Source organism: Chelonia mydas, chromosome 5 (assembly GCF_015237465.2).
Source record: "Chelonia mydas isolate rCheMyd1 chromosome 5, rCheMyd1.pri.v2, whole genome shotgun sequence".
Classification (NCBI taxonomy): Eukaryota; Metazoa; Chordata; order Testudines; family Cheloniidae; genus Chelonia; species Chelonia mydas.
Genome location: NC_051245.2, coordinates 74,115,779 through 74,137,055, shown reverse-complemented (window position 1 = coordinate 74,137,055; position 21,277 = coordinate 74,115,779). Strand labels below are relative to the sequence as shown.

General features: G+C 41.3%; 1 protein-coding gene across 3 annotated transcripts in view; it reads right to left on the bottom strand.

Moving 5' to 3' along the window:
• The window catches only part of HSD17B4 (hydroxysteroid 17-beta dehydrogenase 4), a 128,801-nt gene that overhangs the window by 28,731 nt on the left and 78,793 nt on the right, over positions 1–21,277 (bottom strand). For all 3 annotated transcript variants that reach the window (XM_037901600.2, XM_037901601.2, XM_037901602.1), the window contains 3 exons: positions 14,915–14,984; positions 5,251–5,357; positions 3,142–3,228 (listed from right to left, as the gene is read on the bottom strand). In XM_037901600.2, coding sequence (XP_037757528.1) covers positions 3,142–3,228; positions 5,251–5,357; positions 14,915–14,984 — 264 coding nt within the window. The remainder of the gene's footprint in view (positions 1–3,141; positions 3,229–5,250; positions 5,358–14,914; positions 14,985–21,277) is intronic.

Here is a 21,277-nt window from a genome sequence, read left to right as displayed (position 1 = left end):
GGAAAGATATTTCTCCTTGGCCTAAAAAGACACCATCAACTTAAAAATCACGCTTCTATTTGAAAATGTACTTCTGTTGTTCAAACGACAGCTAAGGTTACTTGTTTACATAAATAATCAGTTCACAGCAAGCTGGGACATGAATCTACCCTGCACTAGCCTACTATGGACTAGCTGTCTCTATGGACACCACTGATGCACATTAACACTTCCCTGATGCACTTTGATTTAGTCCTGTTTCAAAGAAGACTCGATCAAAGCGCATTAACAAATTGTTAATACACATGAGCAGGGTCCACAAGGGCAAGCTAGATTCACACCCCAGCTTACCGTGAACCAAATGTTTGTGTAAACAAGCCCTGAAATAGTTCAAAGAGAAAAGATCTTGCTCTATTTTTCCATTTATTTACTTTATGCATATATGCTTTTGACAGCATTTTGTGTGTAGTCAGTTTCACTGTTCCCCTCCTTTTGTGGGTCTTTAAGGCAGCAACAGGGAAGAATTAAAATATTTTGAGAGACAGGAAAATAGATTCGTTGTTGTGAAGTGATAAAAAATGACAGAACTCCTTTTTTCTAAGGATTGGATTTCAACTTGACATTGCCTCTTTAAAGAGAAGGTACAGATTCATTTAAATAGTATTTGTGCAAATATGTTGTGCACAAGCCTGTTGTTGAATAACTGCAGAATCTGACTGACAAGACTCCATTCTTCCCCCTTCTTTTGTTGTTTCCTTCAAGGCATTCTATGTGAAAGCATAAGCTCTTTGGGACAGGGACTATGTGTAATTTATACTATCAGGTACCTAAGCTACCTCTTGCTACAAAATAAAATAGATAGGGGAAATTAAGCAGAGATCACAAATGTTTAGACAGAGGCCTCATGTATTCCAATTGGCCTAGTAATCACAAATCCTGACCTGGAACCTTTTCACACAGCTGACTTAATAAATCCAATATTAAGTAACTGACCATTAAGGTTAAGATTTTGTCACAGTTATTTTTAGTAAAAATCACAGACAGCGCACAGAAATTCACGGGAGCTCATGACCTATCTGTGACTTTACTAAAAATAACTGGGGGGGGGGGGGGCAGGACTGGGTGGGAGGTGGAGGAATGACAGCTGGAGTCACCCCACCACTGTGGGGGTGGGGGGACCCAGCCCCAGCTCCAGTTGCCGCAGCCACGAGCAGGGCTGGGGAGCGTGAGTGTTGGGGTACACAGCACTAGCTCCGGAGCTGGCCGCAACTGCGGGGCAGGGGCACACAGTCCCAGCTCCAATCCCAGCCACAGCCAAGGGTGCAGAGCCCCAGCTATAGTCACAGGGGGGTGTTCACAGCTACGGCTGAAACTGCGGGACAGGGGTGCACGGTCCCGGCTGTGGTCCTGGGAAGTTGTGGGGCAGAGATGCACGGCCCTGGCTATGGCTCTAGCCAAGGGTGCACTGACGCAGCCATGGTGGAAGCCGTGGGGGGAGGGGGGCCCACACAGTCCTGGCTCCAGCCCCAGGTGTGGGGCAGGGGAGCATAGCCCCAGCTCCAGCCATACCAGGGGAAGGGGGGGGGGGGGGAAAGAGGGGCACAGTCCCAGGTGAAGCAGAAGACGACACGGAGGTATGGTAAAGTCACAGAATCAGTGACTTCTGTGACCTCCGTGACTAAACTGTATCCTTACTGATGGTTCGTAAAACCTATAACAGGATGGCCTATACACAATGTTTTAGAATACATTACTATTTGCATTGGTGCTTTGCTGAAGTTTAGGACTAATGTATAAGTATTCTTTGTTGAAACTTTTGAAAATAATTAAAGGTGAGGTAATGCAAGTCTGGGATGCCAACTGCTGCTTGTTCCTGAAAGCCCATGAACTTTAATCCAGCAATCTACATGTGTGTGAACAAAATGTATGCATGGTTCCTTTTCTCTTCCCCAGGAGTTTTGTATCTCTTTGAGATAAGCCCATCTGCTGGTCAGAACATAAGATCCTTGAAAAAGTTGGTAGGGTCTTTTTCCCTAGTATGTGCACAGTGGTGAACACACTCTGGTCATCATGAACATTATAGTATTTTATTAAGGCATCCAAAGACTCCCAGCCTAAGCACCAAAAAACCTAAGTGTACTATACTTAACAGCTTAGACTTTTTAAAATAATATATTAAATTACAGAGAAATTACAAGAAACCCTCAACAGACATGCACAATAAACACATATTTGATTTGATAAAGTAGCTTAATATTACAGCACTGCTTCCCCTTGCAAGATGTTCAAGGGGTAGAGAAAGAAAAGCAAATCTACACTGCCTGATAAGATGAGATGGAGAGGAGGGAGAAGGGAACTGACTCAGACACAAGAGGTTTGGGAAGAGAGATAAAAAGCTTGAAGATGTAAGTGACAAGAATACCCAAGAAATAGGCAGTTTCATTTATTGTGTTGATTAAATCAGCCAAGGAAAAACTATCAACCAAAAATTATTCAAATCATGTCTAGGGGCTTGTCTATGCACATAGAGGTACCAGTTTAACTTACGGCATAATTTTAAACTGATTTAGTTAAACCAGTACACAAGATTCTGGGGATACTCTTATTTTGGTTTAAACCAGGTTTATTAAGGCTTAGTTTAAATTAGTTTAAGTTAAATTGGTGCAGCTTTTCTGTATAGAAAAGACCTTCGGTACAGGTTTAAGCTAAACCATAACAAGATAGCGTCTACCTACAGGTTTGCACCGGTTCAGCTAAACAGGTACAAATTTGTGTGTTGACAAGGCCTAAGATAGAGACATTGAAAATAACCACTTGCAGTTTTCACATTTTTCCATCATTAAATATATATATATAAACCTCAAAAGCTATATTTACAAAAACAGTACAATGCACTTAATTTGGAATCTTAATGCTATAAAAATCCCTAAATTAAGGGAGTTCTTATAGACAATGTTATTTCTAGCAACTGCGTATGCAATACCAATGACAGCAGAAAACTTATTAGATGGAGAAATGAGGTGCAGTGATAAAGACTTCTTTTCTTCAGAGCTATGATTGAAGAACCATTTTGTTCCCCCCACAGGGAAAAAAAAAAAAAAAAAAAAAAAAACTTTTAACATCCTTTGCTAAAGCCCATAGCCTGAGTCTCGCTGTTCTGACCTTGGTTTGAATGTGAATTCTGTTTCCCTCCTTCCACATCTCTGTTTGAAGAGTTTGTCCTGGAAAGACTGGTTTTACAAAACGGACCTGCAAAAAGAAAGGGTTCAGATTGCCTTATTTATTTTTAAATAAAAACATTCAGCAGTAGTACTGATTTGCATGTAACCAAATATGCAATCTAGAGCATAAAATCAATTGAAATAGAAAAAACTGTTCAGAAAACATGTAATTGTCAAAGCAGATTATCTAACAATTAGGGCTGTCAAACGATTAAAAAAATTAATCACGATTAATCGCGCTGTTAATAACAAAATACCATTTATATAAATATTTTTGGATATTTTACACATTTTCAAATATATTGATTTCAATTACAACACAGAACACAAAGTGTACAGTTCTCACTTTATATTTATTTTGTATTATAAATACTTGCACTATAAAAATAAAAGATAGTATTTTTCAATTCACTTAAGTACTGTAGTGCAATCTCTTTATCATGAAAGTTAAACTTACAAATGTAGAACTATGTACAAAAAATAACTGCATTAAAAAATAAAACCATGTAAAACTTTAGAGCATACAGGTCCACTCAGTCCTACTTCTTGTTCAGCCAATCGCTCAAACAAATTTGTTTACAGTTACAGCAGATAATGCTGCCCACTTCTTGTTTACAATGTCACCTGAAAGTGAGAACAGGCATTCACATGGCACTGTTGTAGCTGGCACTGCAAGTGCCAGATGCACTAAAGATTCATATGTCCCTTCATTCTTCAACCATCATTCCAGAGGACATGCATCATGCTGACGATGGGTTCTGCTTGATAGTGATCCAAAGCAGTGCAGACCAACACATGTTCATTTTCATCATCTGAGTCAGATGCCACCAGCAGAAGGTTGATTTTTTTTTGGTGGTTCTAGTTCTGTAGTTTCCACATCGGAGTGTTGCTTTTCTAAGACTTCTGAAAGCATGCTTTACACCCCGTCTCTCTCAGATTTTGGAAGGCACTTCAGATTCTGAAACCTTGGGTTGAGTGCTGTAGCTATCTTTACAAACCTCAAATTGGTACCTTCTTTGAGTTTTGTCAAATCTGCAGTGAAAGTGTTCTTAAAACGAACGACATGCTGGGTCATCATCCAAGACTACAATAATATGAAATATATGGCAGAAAACGGGTAAAACACAGAGCAGGAGACATACAGTTCTCCCCCAAGGAGTTCAGTCACAAGTTTAATTAACGCATTATTTTTTTAACAAGCCTCATCAGCATGGAAGCATGTACTCTGGAATGGTGGCCAAAGCATGAAGGGACATACGAATGCTTAGCATATCCGGCATGTAAATACCTTGCAACGCTGGCTACAGAAGTGCCATGTTCTCTTCTTTCTGTTCTCACTTTTAGGTGACATTGTAAAAAAGAAGTGGGCAGCATTATCTCCCATAAATGTAAACAAACTAGTTTCTCTTAGCGATTGGCTGAACAAGACGTAGGACTGAGTGGACTTGTAGGCTCTAAAGTTTTACATTGTTTTGTTTTTTGAGTGCAGTTATGTAACAAAACAAATCTACATTTGTAAGTTGCACTTTCACAATAAAGAGATTGCACTACGGTACTTGTATGAGGTGAATTGAAAAATAGTATTTCTTTTGTTTGTCATTTTTACAGTGCACATATTTGTAATAAAAATAATATAAAGTGAGCACTTGTATTCTGTGTTGTAACTGAAATCAATATATTTGAAAAGGTAGAAAAACTTCCAAAATATTTAATAAATTTCAATTGGTATTCTATTGTTTAACAGTGCGATTAAACTGAGATTAATTTGTTTAATCACAATTAATTTTTTGAGTTAATTGCGTGAGTTAACTGCTATTAATCGACAGCCTTACTAGCAATATTTATAGAAACATACTAGCTACAGCCATGAAATTACATAGAGTATTAAGTAAAAGCAAAGTGAGTACTCTGTCATTGTGGCAGACTGATTTAATATAAGTTTGCACGGACAAATCTAAAGTCCGTTTCCACCTTAGGAAATGTAATGAACAGGAACTACTCCTTAATAGCTGAATAATCAAGGAAGAGAAATTAACTGCCAAGAACAGACCTTAATTGCCTTGAATCTGGTCACATCATTATTTGCAAAGTGCTTCAAAACATGCCTGGCAGCAAAACCAAATGAACACAGTCCATGCAGTATGGGTTTCTGAAATCCTGTTTAAAAAAAAAGAACAATTTTTTGTTTTAATGTACACGTTTTGCTCTCCTTTTTTAAGGGCCTATATTTTTATATGCATCTTTATACTCAAATTATAGAAATGTAGGGCTAGAAGGAGCTTCAAAGTGTCATCAAGTCCAGTCCTCTATGCTGAGGCAGGACCAAGTAAACCTAGACCAGCCTTGTCCAACCTGTTTTTAACAACCTCCAATGATGGGGATTCCACAACCTCACTTGGAAGCCTTTTCTAGAGCTTAACTACCCTTATAGCTAGAAAGGTTTTCCTAATATCTAACCTAAATCTCCCTGGCTGCATATTAAAACCATTAATTCTTGTCATACTTCAGTGGACATGATCACAGACCTCTTTATCACAGCCCTTAACACACTGGAAGACTGGTTATCAGTCTTCTTTTCTCAAGACTAAACATACCCAGTTTTTAAAACCCTTCCTCATAGTCAGGTTTTCCAAACCTGTCACCATTTTTGTTGCTCTCCTCTGGACTCTCTCCAATTTGTTCACATCTTTCCTAAAGTGTGGCATCCAGAACTGGACAGAGTGCTCCAGCTGAGGCCTCAACAGTGCCATGAAGAGCACGACAATTACTTCCCTGGTCTTACATTCAATGCTCCTGTTAATGCACCCCAGAATGGTATTAGCCTTTTTCGCAACTGCATCACATTGTTGACTCGTATTCAATTTGTAATCCACTATAACCCCCAGATGCTTTTCAGCAGTACTACCACCTAGCCACTTATTCCCCATTTTGCAGTAGTGCATTTGATTGGTCCTTCCTAACGGAAATACTTTGCATTTGTCTTTACTCAATTTCAACATGTTAATTTCAGATTCTTCAATTTGTCAAGGCTGTTTTGAATTCTAATCCTGTCCTCCAAAGTACTTGCGACCCCTCCCAGCTTCGGGTCATCCATAGGTTTTATAAGCAAAACTGTGCACTCCATTATCCAAGTCATTAATGAAAATATTGAATAGTACTGGACCCAGGACTGAGCCCTGTGGAACACCGATTGATATACCCTCTGAGTTCAACGTGAACCATTGATAACTACTCTTTGAGTAAGATCTCTCGAGCAGTTGTGCACCCACTTTATAGTAATTTCATCTAGACAGTATTTCCCTAGTTTGCTTATGAGAATGTCCTGTAGGACTGTGTCAAAAGCCTTATTAAAAATCAAGACTTATCACATCTACTGCTTCCCCACTCTCCACTAGGCAAGTAACTCTGTCAAAGTAGTAAATTAGGTTGGTTTGCCATGATTTGTTCTTGACAAATCCATGCTGGCTTTTCCTTATAACCATGTTATCCCCTAGGTGCTTACCAATTTATAGTTTAATAATTTGTTCCAGTATTTTTCCAGGTATTGAAGTTAGGCTGACTGCTCTATAATTTCCTGGGTCCTCTTAGTTCCCCTTTTCATAGATATGTATTACATTTGCCCTTCTCCAGTCCTCTGGGACCTCACTCATCCTCCATGAGTTCTTGAATTGCTAATAATTCCAAGATTGCATCAGCTAATTCCCTATGTACCCCAGGATGAATTTCATGGGGTCATGGCAACTTGAATACAACTCTAACTCAACAGGTTAAATTAAATTTATATATATTTCCCTATTTTGGCTTTCATACCTTCCACTTGTTGTTAATATTTATTATTTATTAATATTAGTTCACATTAAATAGAGAGTTGGAGAGCATCCCACTGAAATAGCCTTTGTTATAATTTATTATTTATATTACAGTAACACAAGTTCCAATCAGAACTGCAGCCTATTATGGTAGATGCTATGCAAGACACAGAAGTAGACACGATTCCTGTCCTGAAGAGCTACAATCTATGGAAGCGAGGAGACATTCAAATATAGACTATTTTTCGTAACGAATATATAGCTTCTATGATTATATACATATATTTAAATATGAATGGAGATTATAGGTGGGGCTAGTTACGCTTCCTATTGAGGTTGCCTAGCACTTCCCATTATAAGAGGCTGTTTTCAGGTGCTTACAGCTTTACCAATTTTAACAGTTTGGGCTGAAATTCTCTATGCTGGATGTCTGCCTCAAAATGAATTTTTTAGGAAAATTTCTGCCAAAACAGTTCAGCCATTTTGAGAACAAGGCTAGGGAAAAATATGGTCTTTTATCTACATTAAAAAAACACTGACAACCTTTTTTGGAACAGAAACTAGCGGCCATACGCGCTAGGGTTGTCAACTTTCTAATCACATAAAACCGAACACCCTAGCCTCACCCCTGAGGCCACGCCTCCCCACTCACTACATTCCCCCTCCCTCAGTGGCTTGCTCTACCCCACCTTCACTCACTTTCACTGGGCTGAGACACGGGTTTGGGATGCGGAAAGGGGTATGGGCTCTGGGATGGGGGATGACGGGTTTGAGTGTAGGAGGGGGCTCCAGGCTGGGAGGGGTGGGGCTGAGGGATTCATCAAGTGGGAGAGGGCTGCAGGTTGAGACAGAGAGTTGGGGTGTGGGAAGGGGTGAGGGCTCTGGACTGGGGGTGCAGTCTCTGCGGTGGGGCCGGGGATGAGGGGTTTGGGGTGCAGGCAGGGGCTCCAGGCTGGAGCCGAGGGATTCAGAGTGCAGGAGGGGACTGCAGGAGGGGATGAGGGCTCTGGGGTGGGGCTGTAAGGGGAGATTTTAGCAAACCAGTAAAGTGCCTAAAACCACTATTGTTTATTGCTAATAGTAGTCAAGTTAGCGGGCCGTACTGAACCACTCTGGCTTATTGCTAAAAGTAGCTAAGTCAGCAGGTTGTACATTGGTCATGCAGTGGCCTCAGCATAACCAAGGCAGGAGGGGAGGGGGTTTTGGGTGCCACAGACAGGGCAGCTTGACCCCGCGTCCTTTCTGCTAAGAATGTTGAAATTGCTGATCTATGTATTTTAGAAAAACAGGAAGGCTGTCTATATGTGCCCCCCAGGAATGTTTGTCAGGGCTCCAGGGCATGGACACACTGAAAAAAACATAACTGGTAAATCGATGACCATAAGAAAATCTCTTGCTTGATCTTTAAAAACTCCTTGCTTAGCAAGTTTTCTTTAAGGGATATGTAATTATGTTACTCATGTATAAATAAGGGGGAAAAATTTCAGGTAACCGGACTTCTCAGAAGGGGCTCTTCAGGGACGCTCCCTCTGGATGCATATTGCGGTCCCCACTGGCAGACGGAAACTTGGCCAGTGGAAGCCTGTCATGATGCCAATCGAAGGCCACATTCAGCTTCGGTAATTATCAAAGGTTGGAGGTGTTTTACTAACCTGTTGTGGACGTGTGTAAGTGCTTGAGACTAAAGTAAAGTTTAGCTTTAAGTGAAAGCACTCTTGTGTTGTCTGTTTGTGCCAGCTGTCTATTGGTTGGACGGCCGTGTCTCCCTTGATTTATTTCCTGATGCCACCTCGCACAAAGTAAAAGTTACCAAGAGCTTTGGGCTGAAAAAACCCCAGGAAACAGGGCCGGGAATGTGGGGTTCAGGGTTTGGGAGAGGGCTTTGGGCTGGGGCACAGGGTTGGGTGCGGGGTGTGTGAGAAGGCTCTGGGCTGGGGGTGCAGAAGGGGCTCCAGGTTTGGGGGGGCTGAGGGCTAGGGCTCGAGCTTGGTGCACGGGATTACCTCACGCAGCTCCCAGGCAGCAGCACAGCGGGGGGGCAACTAAGCCTGCCTGTCCTGACACCGCATTGCACATGTGCGAGAAGCGGGCAGCAGGTCCAGTGCTAGTAGGTGGGGCTGGGGGCAGGAGACTCTGTGCACGCTGCTCTTGCCCGCAGGCACCGCTCCCCCCAGCTCCCATTGGCCTAGGAGCCAGACCTACATGGTCAGAAGAAGCAGCCTATCCTATCCCAGAAAACACCATCCTGGCCACTATGGATGTAAAAGCCCTCTAAACCAACATTCCACACAAAGATGGACGACAAGCGACCAGGAACAGAATCCCCGATACTGTCACAGCAAACCTGGTGGCTGACCTTTGCGATTTTGTCCTCACCCACAATTATTTCACATTTGGGGACAATATATACCTTCAAATCAGCGACACTTCTATGGGTACCTGCATGGCCCCACAGTATGCCAACATTTTTACGGCTGACTTAGAACAACGCTTCCTAAGCTCTCGTCCCCTAACGCCCCTACTCTGCTTGCGCTACATTGACGACATCGTCATCTGGAACCACGGAAAAGAAGCCCTTGAGGAATTCCACCATGATTTCAACAATTTCCATCCCACCATCAACCTCAGCCTAGACCAATCCACATAAGCAGTCCATTTCCTGGACACTACTGTGCTAATAAGCAATGGTCACATAAACACCACCCTATACGGAAATCTACTGACCGCTATACTTACCTACATGCCTCCAGTTTCCATCCAGGATACACCACACGATCCATTGTCTACAGGTGAAAGACAAATGTAGACAAAGCCAAGCTCTACGATACAACCGCATTTGCTCCAATCCCTCAGACAGCGATAAACACCTACAAGACCTCTATCTAGCATTCTTAAAACTACATTGCCCACCTGCTGAAGTGAAAAAACAGATTGACAGAGCCAGAAGAGTACCCAGAAGTCACCTACTGCAGGACAGGCCCGACAAAGAAAATAACAGAACACCACTAGCTGCCACCTTCAGCCCCCAACTAAAACCTCTCCAGCGCATCATCAAAGATTTACAACCTATCCTGAAAAATGATCCCTCACTCTCACAGATCTTGGGAGACAGACTAGTCCTCGCTTGCAGACAGCCCCCCAACCTGAAGCAAATACTCTCCAGCAACCACACACCAAAAACACTAACCCAGGAACCTATCCTTGCAACAAAGCCCGATGCCAACTCTGTCCACATATTTATTCAAGTGACACCATCATAGGACCTAATCACATTAGCCACACCATCAGGGGCTCGTTCACCTGCACATCTACCAATGTGATATATGCCACCATGTGTCAGCAGTGCCCCTCTACCATGTACATTGGCCAAACTGGACAGTCTCTATGCAAAAGAATAAATGGACACAAGTCTAACATCAGGAATCATAACATTCAAAAACCGGAAGGAAAACACTTCAACCTCTCTGGTCACTCAGTAACAGACTTGAAGGTGGCAATTTCGCAACAGAAAAGCTTCAGAAACAGAGTCCAATGAGAAACTGCTGAGCTTGAATTAATATGCAAACTAGATACCATTAACTTCGGTTTGAATAGAGATGGGGAGTGGCTGGATCATTACACATATTGAATTTATTTCGCACCTTCTTGTCAACTGTCTAAATGGGATTATCACTACAAAGGTTTTTTTTCTGCTGCTGATAATAGCTCATCTTAATTAATTAGCCTCTTACAGCTGGTATGGCTACTTCTACCTTTTCATGTTCTCTGTATGTGTGTATGTCTGTATATACACAGAGAGAGAGAGAACATGAAAAGGTGGAAGTATATATATCCTCTTACTATATGTTCCTATATATATATATATATATAATCTTCTTACTATATGTTCCATTCTATGCATCTGATGAAGAGAGCCGTAGCCCACGAAAGCTTATGCTCAAATAAATGTGTTAGTCTCTAAGTCTCACAAGTACTCCTGTTCTTTTTGCAGATACAGACTAACATGGCTGCTACTCTGAAACCTATCCTATTAGACACTGATTTTGACCTTTAGGCTTGATTATCACAACTCATACTTGCAAGATCACTGGGAGTGGGAGCCAGTGTGGCAAACAGAGGGAGGAATGAAGTTCCATGTCCTGAAAACATTCCAGCTGGTACAAAATGCAGAAGCCTGTTTGCTTAGTGATACAGGTTAGTGTGAACCTTGATGTTTCTCTCTCTAAACTGACTCCCCACTCAAGTGTCCAATTTGAGGTCTTGGTCCTGCAATACATAATCATAACCTCCCATGCCAGCAATGTTGTACTGGAACAGAGAATCAGTCATTCAATATGAGGCAGTTCATGAGTGCAGGATACAGAACTTTCACAAGAGCTGAACTTAAACTGTGGAACTCATTTATGCAAGAGAGAAACCACTTTCATTTCTTCAGTTTTGCTTCCCTTCATTGCTTTCTTCACAAACACACCAATACTAACAAGCACTCAGTAACCTACAAACCAATCAAGCTATTTCTCCTACAGACTAGAATAAAAGTGAGCAAGAAGTGAAATAATACTGATCTCTCGTGCTTCAATACTTGGGAGTTGCTCAGATGGTACCGTTATGGGGACCACATACGTGCATAAATATTATATAAAAATACCCCTTCTGTGACAATATTTGTGAGTTTCAAATTCATTATCCTCAAATGCCTAAGCACATAAGCTTAACATTTGCTTTCTGTATGCATTTGTGAAAGAAAAACTTGATCATTTAAAGTGCTCATAGAAAGCTAAAACAAAAAGCTTGTCCAAAGCAAATTCACTGTAAAATTTAAGAGAACACTTGTTGAAAATCTGTTCAGGTATGTTTTCCATACATTTCTATTTAATTTACACACATGGGTAAGGAACTGACCAAATCCTTGTCTCAAATGCAATGTGGCCGTTCTTTAGGTTCTGTCAAATTAACAGATATTCTCAGCTACCATGTTAATTTGGCTTTTCAAAAGACTACTTGCACTATGTGCAACTCTGAGTTTGTGGCAGCAAAGGAGTAGAGCAATCTGTGATTTCTCTTCTTTTGTAAGGATGTTGTCTTAATATTGGGCCCTCAACATGTTAACATAGGTGGTTACTCACAGAGAAAACAGGTTTCAGAGTAACAGCCGTGTTAGTCTGTATTCGTAAAAAGAAAAGGAGTACTTGTGGCACCTTAGAGACTAACCAGTTTATTTGAGCATATGAGCTTTCGTGAGCTACAGCTCACTTCATCGGATGCATAGCATATCGTGGAAACTGCAGAAGACATTATATACACACAGAGACCATGAAACAAAACTTCCTCCCACCTCACTCCCCCGCTGGCAACAGCTTATCTAAAGTGATCCTCAAGTAGAGCCATTTCCAGCACAAATCCAGGTTTTCTCACCCTTCCCCCCCCCCCCCCCCCACACACATACAAACTCACTCTCCTGCTGGCAACAGCCCATCCCCCTTTGAAACCCCTCTTTATAATGCGCATGATAATCAAGGTGGGTCACCTCCAGCACTAATAAGGATCTACAACCTATCCTGAAGGATGACCCAACACTCTCACAAATCTTGGGAGAAAGGCCAGTCCTTGCCTACAGACAGCCCCCCAACCTGAAGCGAATACTCACCAACAACCACATACCACACAACAGAACCACTAGCCCAGGAACCTATCCTTGCAACAAAGCCCGTTGCCAACTGTGCCCACATATCTATTCAGGGGACACCATCACAGGGCCTAACAACATCAGCCACACTATCAGAGGCTCGTTCACCTGCACATCCACCAATGTGATATGTGCCAGCAATGCCCCTCTGCCATGTACATTGGTCAAACTGGACAGTCTCTACGTAAAAGAATAAATGGACACAAATCAGATGTCAAGAATTATAACATTCATAAACCAGTCGGAGAACACTTCAATCTCTCTGGTCACGCAATCACAGACATGAGGGTCGCTATCTTAAAGCAAAAAAACTTCAAATCCAGACTCCAGCGAGAAACTGCTGAATTGGAATTCATTTGCAAATTGGATACTATTAATTTGGGCTTGAATAGAGACTGGGAGTGGCTAAGTCATTATGCAAGGTAGCCTGTCTCCCCTTGTTTTTTTCCTGCAAACCCCCCCCCAAGACGTTCTGGTTAAACTTGGATTATTGCTGTGCACATTGTAAGATGAGCTGTTGCCAGCAGGAGAATGAGTTTGTGTGTGTGGTTTTTGGGGAAAAAAAAAAAAGGGGGGGGGGTGTGGGGGGGGGGGTGAGAAAACCTGGATTAGTGCTGGAGGTGACCCACCTTGATTATCATGCGCATTATAAAGAGGGGTTTCAAAGGGGGATGGGCTGTTGCCAGCAGGAGAGTGAGTTTGTATGTGTGTGTGTGGGGGGGGGGGGGGGGGGGGAGGAAGGGTGAGAAAACCTGGATTTGTGCTGGAAATGGCTCTACTTGAGGATCACTTTAGATAAGCTGTTGCCAGCGGGGGAGTGAGGTGGGAGGAAGTTTTGTTTCATGGTCTCTGTGTGTATATAATGTCTTCTGCAGTTTCCACGATATGCTATGCATCCGATGAAGTGAGCTGTAGCTCACGAAAGCTCATATGCTCAAATAAACTGGTTAGTCTCTAAGGTGCCACAAGTACTCCTTTTCTTTTTACAGAGAAAACAGTCTCTCCCCAAGGCCACTCTGAGTGGAACTGTACGATTCTATTTAAATATCCAACCTGCATTATCATCAGCTGCTGAGCAACACAAACCCCACAATTAAGTGGATCAGTACAATCTCCTCATGGACTGTAGTGAAATTTAATAAACAAATAATAAACCAATAAAGGTAAACTACCAACAATCAGTGCAGTGCTGTACAAAACACAATAACAAAAGTCCCTGCCCCCTGAGACGCTTATTGTCTAAAAGTGAGACACAGCTATAGCAAGATGAACAGGGAGACTCAGAGGTAACTTAAATGTCTCCTTTTTTCGTCGTTGAGGTGGAGAGAATACTAATATGCACTAGTGTTTTTGAAAGCAGGGAGTCTTTAGGAGGGATCTGAATTGAGGAGAATGAGGAGAGGCTGGGAATCTGGTGTATTAACACTGGGAGGGGATTACAGGACTCTCCTGCTAATATGTCTCAATATCCATGCAAATATTATTTTATAGAGAGACAGAAAGGGAGGGGGCCTTGTACACACTACCACTTGGGTCGGTATAATTTATGTTGCTCAGGGGTGTGAATAAGCCACCCCGACTCAAACTCTTATCTCTTTGAGCAAAGGCACTGCTGTACTACCAGTAAGGTGTTTGTAAAAACTCATAGTTCTTAGGTAATTAGATTACATTCCACCCCAGGCAATATCATCAACAAATAACTCCTGGTGTTAGTTTGGCATGCCAAATTCTCAAGCTGACCAACTCTATGGGATAATGGCAGTTCTCTGAACGGTTTCGTAGAAGTGACTTCAAAACGGTATCACCTCAACTTTTTGAACTAAGATGGTAAACTGCAGATTATAGACTTTAAATTAAGAGGAAACTAGGGAGAGTGGCAGAATGGGACGCAAGGGAATTCCAGCTGAAAGATGGAAGACCAGCTTTCCTTCAGGGGAAAAAAAAAGATTGTACATAAACTGTAGCCAAAAGCAGCAATGCTTAAAAAAAAGTGAAGTGCTACACATTAAATGTTCCCTTTGTTAGTCAAAATAATGTTAAGCTTTAAGAGGAGACATTAAAAAGGTTGTGGGGCATGTTTGTTTTTTTTACAAAATCCCTCAAATGTGTTGACTAAACGACAAACTTAAAAATATTATTTTCACCTAATACTAAATCATTCCCAACCCTAGCACTATTTAAAAAAAAAAATAAAAAGAGTAGTGTTCCTCGAAGCTCACCTCCAAGAGCAGCAAAACCAGGATCAATGTGTAAAGGATTCCAATCCCCACTGAGCCTATACAAGGCAGCCTGTGGAAACAGAAAACCAAAACTGGAAAATTAGTCCGGGTTGGTAAAAAATCTGGCACAAGCCACATGCAACCTGTGATTGTGGGAGGAATTCATCACAATCTGCATAGCTGGTGTTCTGATATTGCAATCTATAACAAGGAAAAAATATAAATTACATGTTTCATGCTATTTTCAATACCTGCCACTGTACAGAAAAAACTGCCAAAGATGCAGGGAAGAGTGCCAAGAACTGCATCTGGACTTGGTACGTCACTGAATAGTATCAGCTAAGAAAGTAAATAACTCTTCCTTGAGATTAAATATATGGGGAAGCATTCTGCCTCGAGATAGCCATTTCACCTCTGTATGCATGAGCAAGGAATGGTGCTCTGTATCCACTTCCTCACAAAGTGCAGCAAAACACCTGGAGTTTGTTGCTCTGGATTTAATAAAATTAACGAGTGTTACTGCTGTGTTCAGAACACTGTGAAGACCTGGTTCAATATCTTTTGCAGCAAGCAGCTCTCATTGTAAAAACAAACAGTGTGTCCAAATAGCGTAAACAACACCGGAATACTTTCCAGTCATTGCTGCAGCTCCATCAGTGCAGACCCTGATGCAATTAGTCCAGCTAATCTGCTAATTTGCAAAACAAAAAGTCTTCCTTTATTTCCTTATTCCACACATACCGAACATAGGCAAGTAAATGGGACATTTATGAAATGTCTGTGGATTCAGCTAATTGAATAGCAAATTCATTGACACTCAACTGATCAATACACTGTGAAACTATGTCTTCTGACACAGAAGTGATCCATCATTTGACAGTCATTTGGTATTATTGTCAATACCTTGGCCTTCTTCTACCCATACACTTCGTTATTTCAATAACACATGGCATTATCAAAGTCCCAGTGATTGTATGTAATTTTTTTGTTTGAGCAATTTTATGAGCCACTACGTAGGATGACTTTAAAAGCTTTTATTCTACAGTAGTTGTGAATTCCATTACTCCTTTAGAATCAAGCAGTTCCTTGGCCTTTCGCTCAAAAAATGAACGATGCTTATCCTTATGCATGTCATGCTTTGTAATTAAGTGTCTCTATAATTGGGAGGGTTTCAAACATTCACTGGTCAGTACTTGTGCACAAATTACACACTGTGGTTGAGGTATATCTCCACTTCCAGAACAAATAAAACTGAAATTCAAATAGTTGTCTTCATATTTCCTAAATTTTGCAAGGTTAATAATGGCTTTATGTTACTTACTCTCATCACCTCCTTGGTCTTCTTCACCCCTTACGGTGGTTGAACTTGTTTAAGGAAATTTGGTATCATCGCTCTTGTTGTTTTCATAGAATATCAGGGTTGGAAGGGACCTCAGGAGGTCATCTAGTCCAACCCCCTGCTCAATCCCCAACAAAATCAAGGACCAATCCCCAACTAAATCAAGCTGATGGTCGAATTCAATTTGAAGCTGATAGTCTAATTCAAAATGTAACCATGTCTGATATATACTGTTTATGATTACAACAGTTTTCCCTGTGCTGTGTAACTTGCCCTATTCCCGCTGAAACTGCTCCTTTACATCCTGTGATAAATGAAGGGGGGAGGGGTACCTCCCTTTTATGGACACCCAGCCAGCCAGTTAGCTATAAAATCCCTCTTAATAGCTGTTCTCTACTTGCTTTACCTGTAAGGGGTTAAAAGTCTCACTGCTATGCATAGGTAAAAGAAAGTGAGTGGGCACCTGACCAAAAAAGCCAATGGGAAGGATAGAACTCTTTAAAATTGGGGAAAAAACTTCCCCTTTGTCTGTCTGCGGTTGTTCTCCCGGGGAGAAGGGGACAGGGCAGCACTTATGTTGTAAGAAGCTTGGACCAGGTATGAAAACCCATCAGTATCATACCTAGAAACTACTCATTTGAAACCCCAGATATGTAAGTGGATCAGGAAATGTCTAGGAAGACGCGATGAGATTTATCTCTTATTTCTTTATGGCTTGTGGATTCCTGTGTGCTAACCCTAGGTGCTTTTTGTTTTCCTTGTAACCTTTAAACTGGACCTCAAGAAAGCTATTCTTGATGCTTAATTCTTTTACTTTTTTTTTTTAAATCTAGCAAATGCCCAAGTTCCCAGATGCATTTTCTTTCTCTCTTTTTTTTAATTAAAAAAAATTACCTTTTTTTATTAACAGAATTGGATTTGTGTGTCTTAAGAGGTTTGTGCACATGTTGTTTAATTAGCTGGTGGCAAAAACTGATTTCTTCCCCCCCACCTCTTTCTTAGCTCTTCCCCGGAGCAGGGGTGAAAAGGTACCCCACAGGAAGGAATTCCCAAATTTGCCATCCTGGGATCTCAAAGGGGTTCTGCACTCGGGTGGTGGCAGCATGTACCATCCAAGGTCAGAGAGAAGCTGTAACCTTGGGAGTTTAATACAAGCCCGGAGTGGCCAGTATTAATTTTTAGAATCCTTGTGGGCCCCCACCTTCTGCACTCAAAGTGCCAGAGTGGGGAATCAGCCTTGACACACCCAGCAAATGGAGCTACATAAACTGCCAGGGTGGCATCACACTCAGAAACCAAGGAGCGAGCCTTCACATGCAAGGTCTCCAGTGGCAGAGCCAGCGCTGGGCCAGAAGGCATTTAGGCTGTCCTACAGGCTGAGTGGCCCCCACCCCAGGTGCTGACCCAGAAGCCTGAGCCCCACCTCTTGGGGATGAAGCTGGAATATGGGCTTGGGCTACAGCCCCGCTGGGGAGCAGGGCTTCAGACCACGTGGGGCACCTGAGCTGAGGGCTTCAGTCCCTGGCTCCTACATGGCAGCTCTCTGCTTTAGCCTTGTAGGGGAACCAGGGCTTGGGGCTCCAGGATTCAGCCCTGCAGCTCCCAGCTTTAGCTTCATGGGGGCAACTGGATTCATGGGTCCAGGCTTCAGCCCCGCAGCAGCCCCTCCGCGCTCCCATCCGAGACCCACACCCAGAGTCCAGCCAGCTGCCATGCTCCCGACAGGAAGCCAGGACCCCATGGGGCAGTAGGGCCCCCAGTGGGGATGGAGAGCCCAGGTGGCAGCCCAAGCTGGGAGTCTGGGTGGCAGCCCGGCTTGGAGTGAAGTCCCGGCAGCAATGATAGCCAACAGCCGATGTAAGGAACGCAGTGTCTACATAGACACCATGTGGCCCTAACTACATCAACATAAGCCTTATGCCTCTTGTCAAAGTGGATTTATTATGTCGGCGTAGCAGGGGAGTTACATCGATGGAAGGAGCATTTCTGTGTGTTCACCTCCACTGTTTTGTCTACAACAGCTGACTTATGTCAACAAAACTGTGTAGTGTAGACAAGGCCTAATAGTCAAAGGTACAAACACACAACTGTCAAGTTTTAACTACTACATTAAGCTCTACAAATGAGAAGGCAGGACTAACTTGCTGCGGGGACAGGGGAGGAGAATTTGGACCACACTGTCCATAAGAGGCTGGTATATCTGGTTCTGTGAGATGAGCAAAGTCAAGCTGTGTTGATGGCACCCCCTACTGCCAGGAAGTAGAGAGGAGCAATGTGAGAAGCAGATTAGCTGAAACAGTGGGTGTCTTTATTAGGAGTAATCTGTAGCCTGGATGCCATTGTGATCAAAGGCAGATGGCAGTCATTTTGAAAGAAAGCAGCATGTGGCCTCAGTCACATTAACAACAGTAGGAGATTACAGCCGTTTTGAAAAAGAGCAGTGCTTCATGGAATTCTCTGAATTTGAAATTATTCTCCATTACAAAAGAGGCTGAAGAATAATAGCAAAAAAATACCCTTAATCCTAAAATGTTCACATGTGGCCTGTGTAAAAGAATTCAATGAGTTATAACTAAATGGGAAGTTTCAGTATCTGCTATTCTGCTACTTTTCTGCTAAATTTCTTAAAGGACCTATTTTTAATTACTTTTAAATCAAACTAATTAACAGATTTACTTGTAAATTATTGGAAAAATCATTATATACTCAAAAAATAATTTGGGGGAGCCTATATTTTATTTTTCATACATAACAAGAACATTAAATGCCTACTTTAAGTGCAAAACTTGACTCAAATTTAGCTATGTAGCTGCAACCAGTACCTCCATATGAAGTGGTGCTTGAGTTGAAGAGAAAAGTGGGAGAGAATTTTTATAATCCACACTTTAAAAAAAAAAAAAAGCAACTAAAGTCAAAACATGACATGTTTACTTCTTATAAAAACTACCAAGTAATGTTTAGAAATAACTAGGTTCAGAACATTAAATGCAATCAATACATTTGATCAAAAATCAAAAGCATTAAAGTGTTTTACCTTTTCTTCAACATTCATCTTAATAGAAATGTTCTCAGTAACAAAAAGCATAAGACGTAACTGGATAAAACACAGCTGAGGTTTAATGCAGCCAAGTTAGACCTGTCAACAATTTCTTTTCACTGAAAGCAGTCTTTTGTATTACTTCATTATATGAATAGTATTCCAAAACAAAAGCAGATTTTAAAAAATCCCGTTATCTTCGCTTTCTACGTCCCGACAATGATGACAGCATTTCCTGAAGTCTCCAGTGATAACATAAAAAAAGTGATCCATCCTTGGAGTTTGACAAGAGTCAGTTGATTTGGGGTATTAGATTGAAGTCAGTCATAACATGGTTAGATTGTTCTCCAATTAATAATAAACTGTCAAGTCTCATTTCCTAACAATGTAGGAGTTCTGCCAGATCACAAAAGGAAAGGCGATATTCGACCTGTTCATGCCAATTTTTCAATCTTGCCTGCAGATTACAATAAAGGTCACCGGTAAAGCTAACAGAAAAGGAAACCAACTATACATTTATACATTCTCCCTTCTGTCTGGAAAGAAGAGTTTTGTCTGAGAGGGTGTAACTTTTTCTTTGCCTAAAAAATACACATGCCCAAAATCACAGTTTTGTTAATGAATAGCAGCAGTCAAACATCCTCATGCAGGAAAAAACTAGAACAAGACTCTGGATCTATGTATTTCCAGATGTTGTGTTCTGCCACAAGGGTACTACAGAGCTCTCTCTTACCCATGCCACCAAAATGTTTCTAGTTCAGCTAATAGCACCGATATAGGCTCTGATCTAGAGAAGTCCTTAAGTACGTGCTTAAGCGCCTAGATGAATAGGGATGGGCTTAAGCATATGCTTAAATTCAAGCATATCCATTTAAGTACTTTGCTGAACCAGGGCCTTAAGCATTCAAAGTTATGTTAATCACCTATTTTTGCAAGGTAGGTAATGAGAGGGAGGAATGGGTTGATGACACAAGCCAGTACAAATATAAGTTTTTTTTAATGTACTTTGCAGATAATAAATCTTTCTATTCACCTTAGAGGAGGAGATATATGTGAAACAACTATTTTATAAATCAGTATAAGCAGCTTATAACTGGTTTCCAAGAGCCTGAATATTTTTGTGAAAATCCAGTGAACAAAATTATTCAGTTCTTTGAGGAGATACTCACTATAAGAAATCTCAATCTATACTTAGCCAGATAACATTTACTTTTCAACACTGGTCCCCATGCATGGAATGTTATTCCAAGTCTGCTCTACCAAGACACTAAAGTCTTCACTGAAATTTCTCCTTGACTTATTTTTTTCATGCCCTTAACAATTATTGTTTAAAAAAATGTTTTTACCACCTAGACATGAATAAGACAAAATGAATTAACTACATGATTTATTACAGTACTCTGGCCCTACCTCACCCCACTCCATCCCTTTTTTCCCATTTATCCCACGATACGTCTGTTAGATCTAAAATTAGATTGTAAACCCTTTGGGACCAGGACCAAGTCTGTGAGCTGAGTGGTTTTAGATAACTTTTTGTCACCTAAAAACACGAACGCCGCCAGCACCACAAGCAACATACAAAAATTCTTCTCTGCTAGAACATCAGTTAAACAGAAAAGTTAACCCAGGTTTGTGAACCTTTACTAAAAGTGGAATAAATATTTGTACATACTTTGATAATACATACTGAATACATGAAGGGGAGGATTGGTGGAGATGAAAGAGGTCTGTATGTAAATAAAATGGCCAGTAGCACAATATATTCTTCCCCCATTCACCATCTTATAATACAGAAAAAATCCTAGTGTACTCCAAATTCACAATCATCTTTATGCCTCCGAACTCAGAAAATTATATTTCTAGCTGCCCAACACGGATAAATCCAGGAAATGTAAAAATCTCACATCTTGAAAGTGGTATAATCAAATTTAATAAATTTTCTAAGTAATTTGCTATTAGGTGCTCGCTTACTTCACAATTTCAGAGA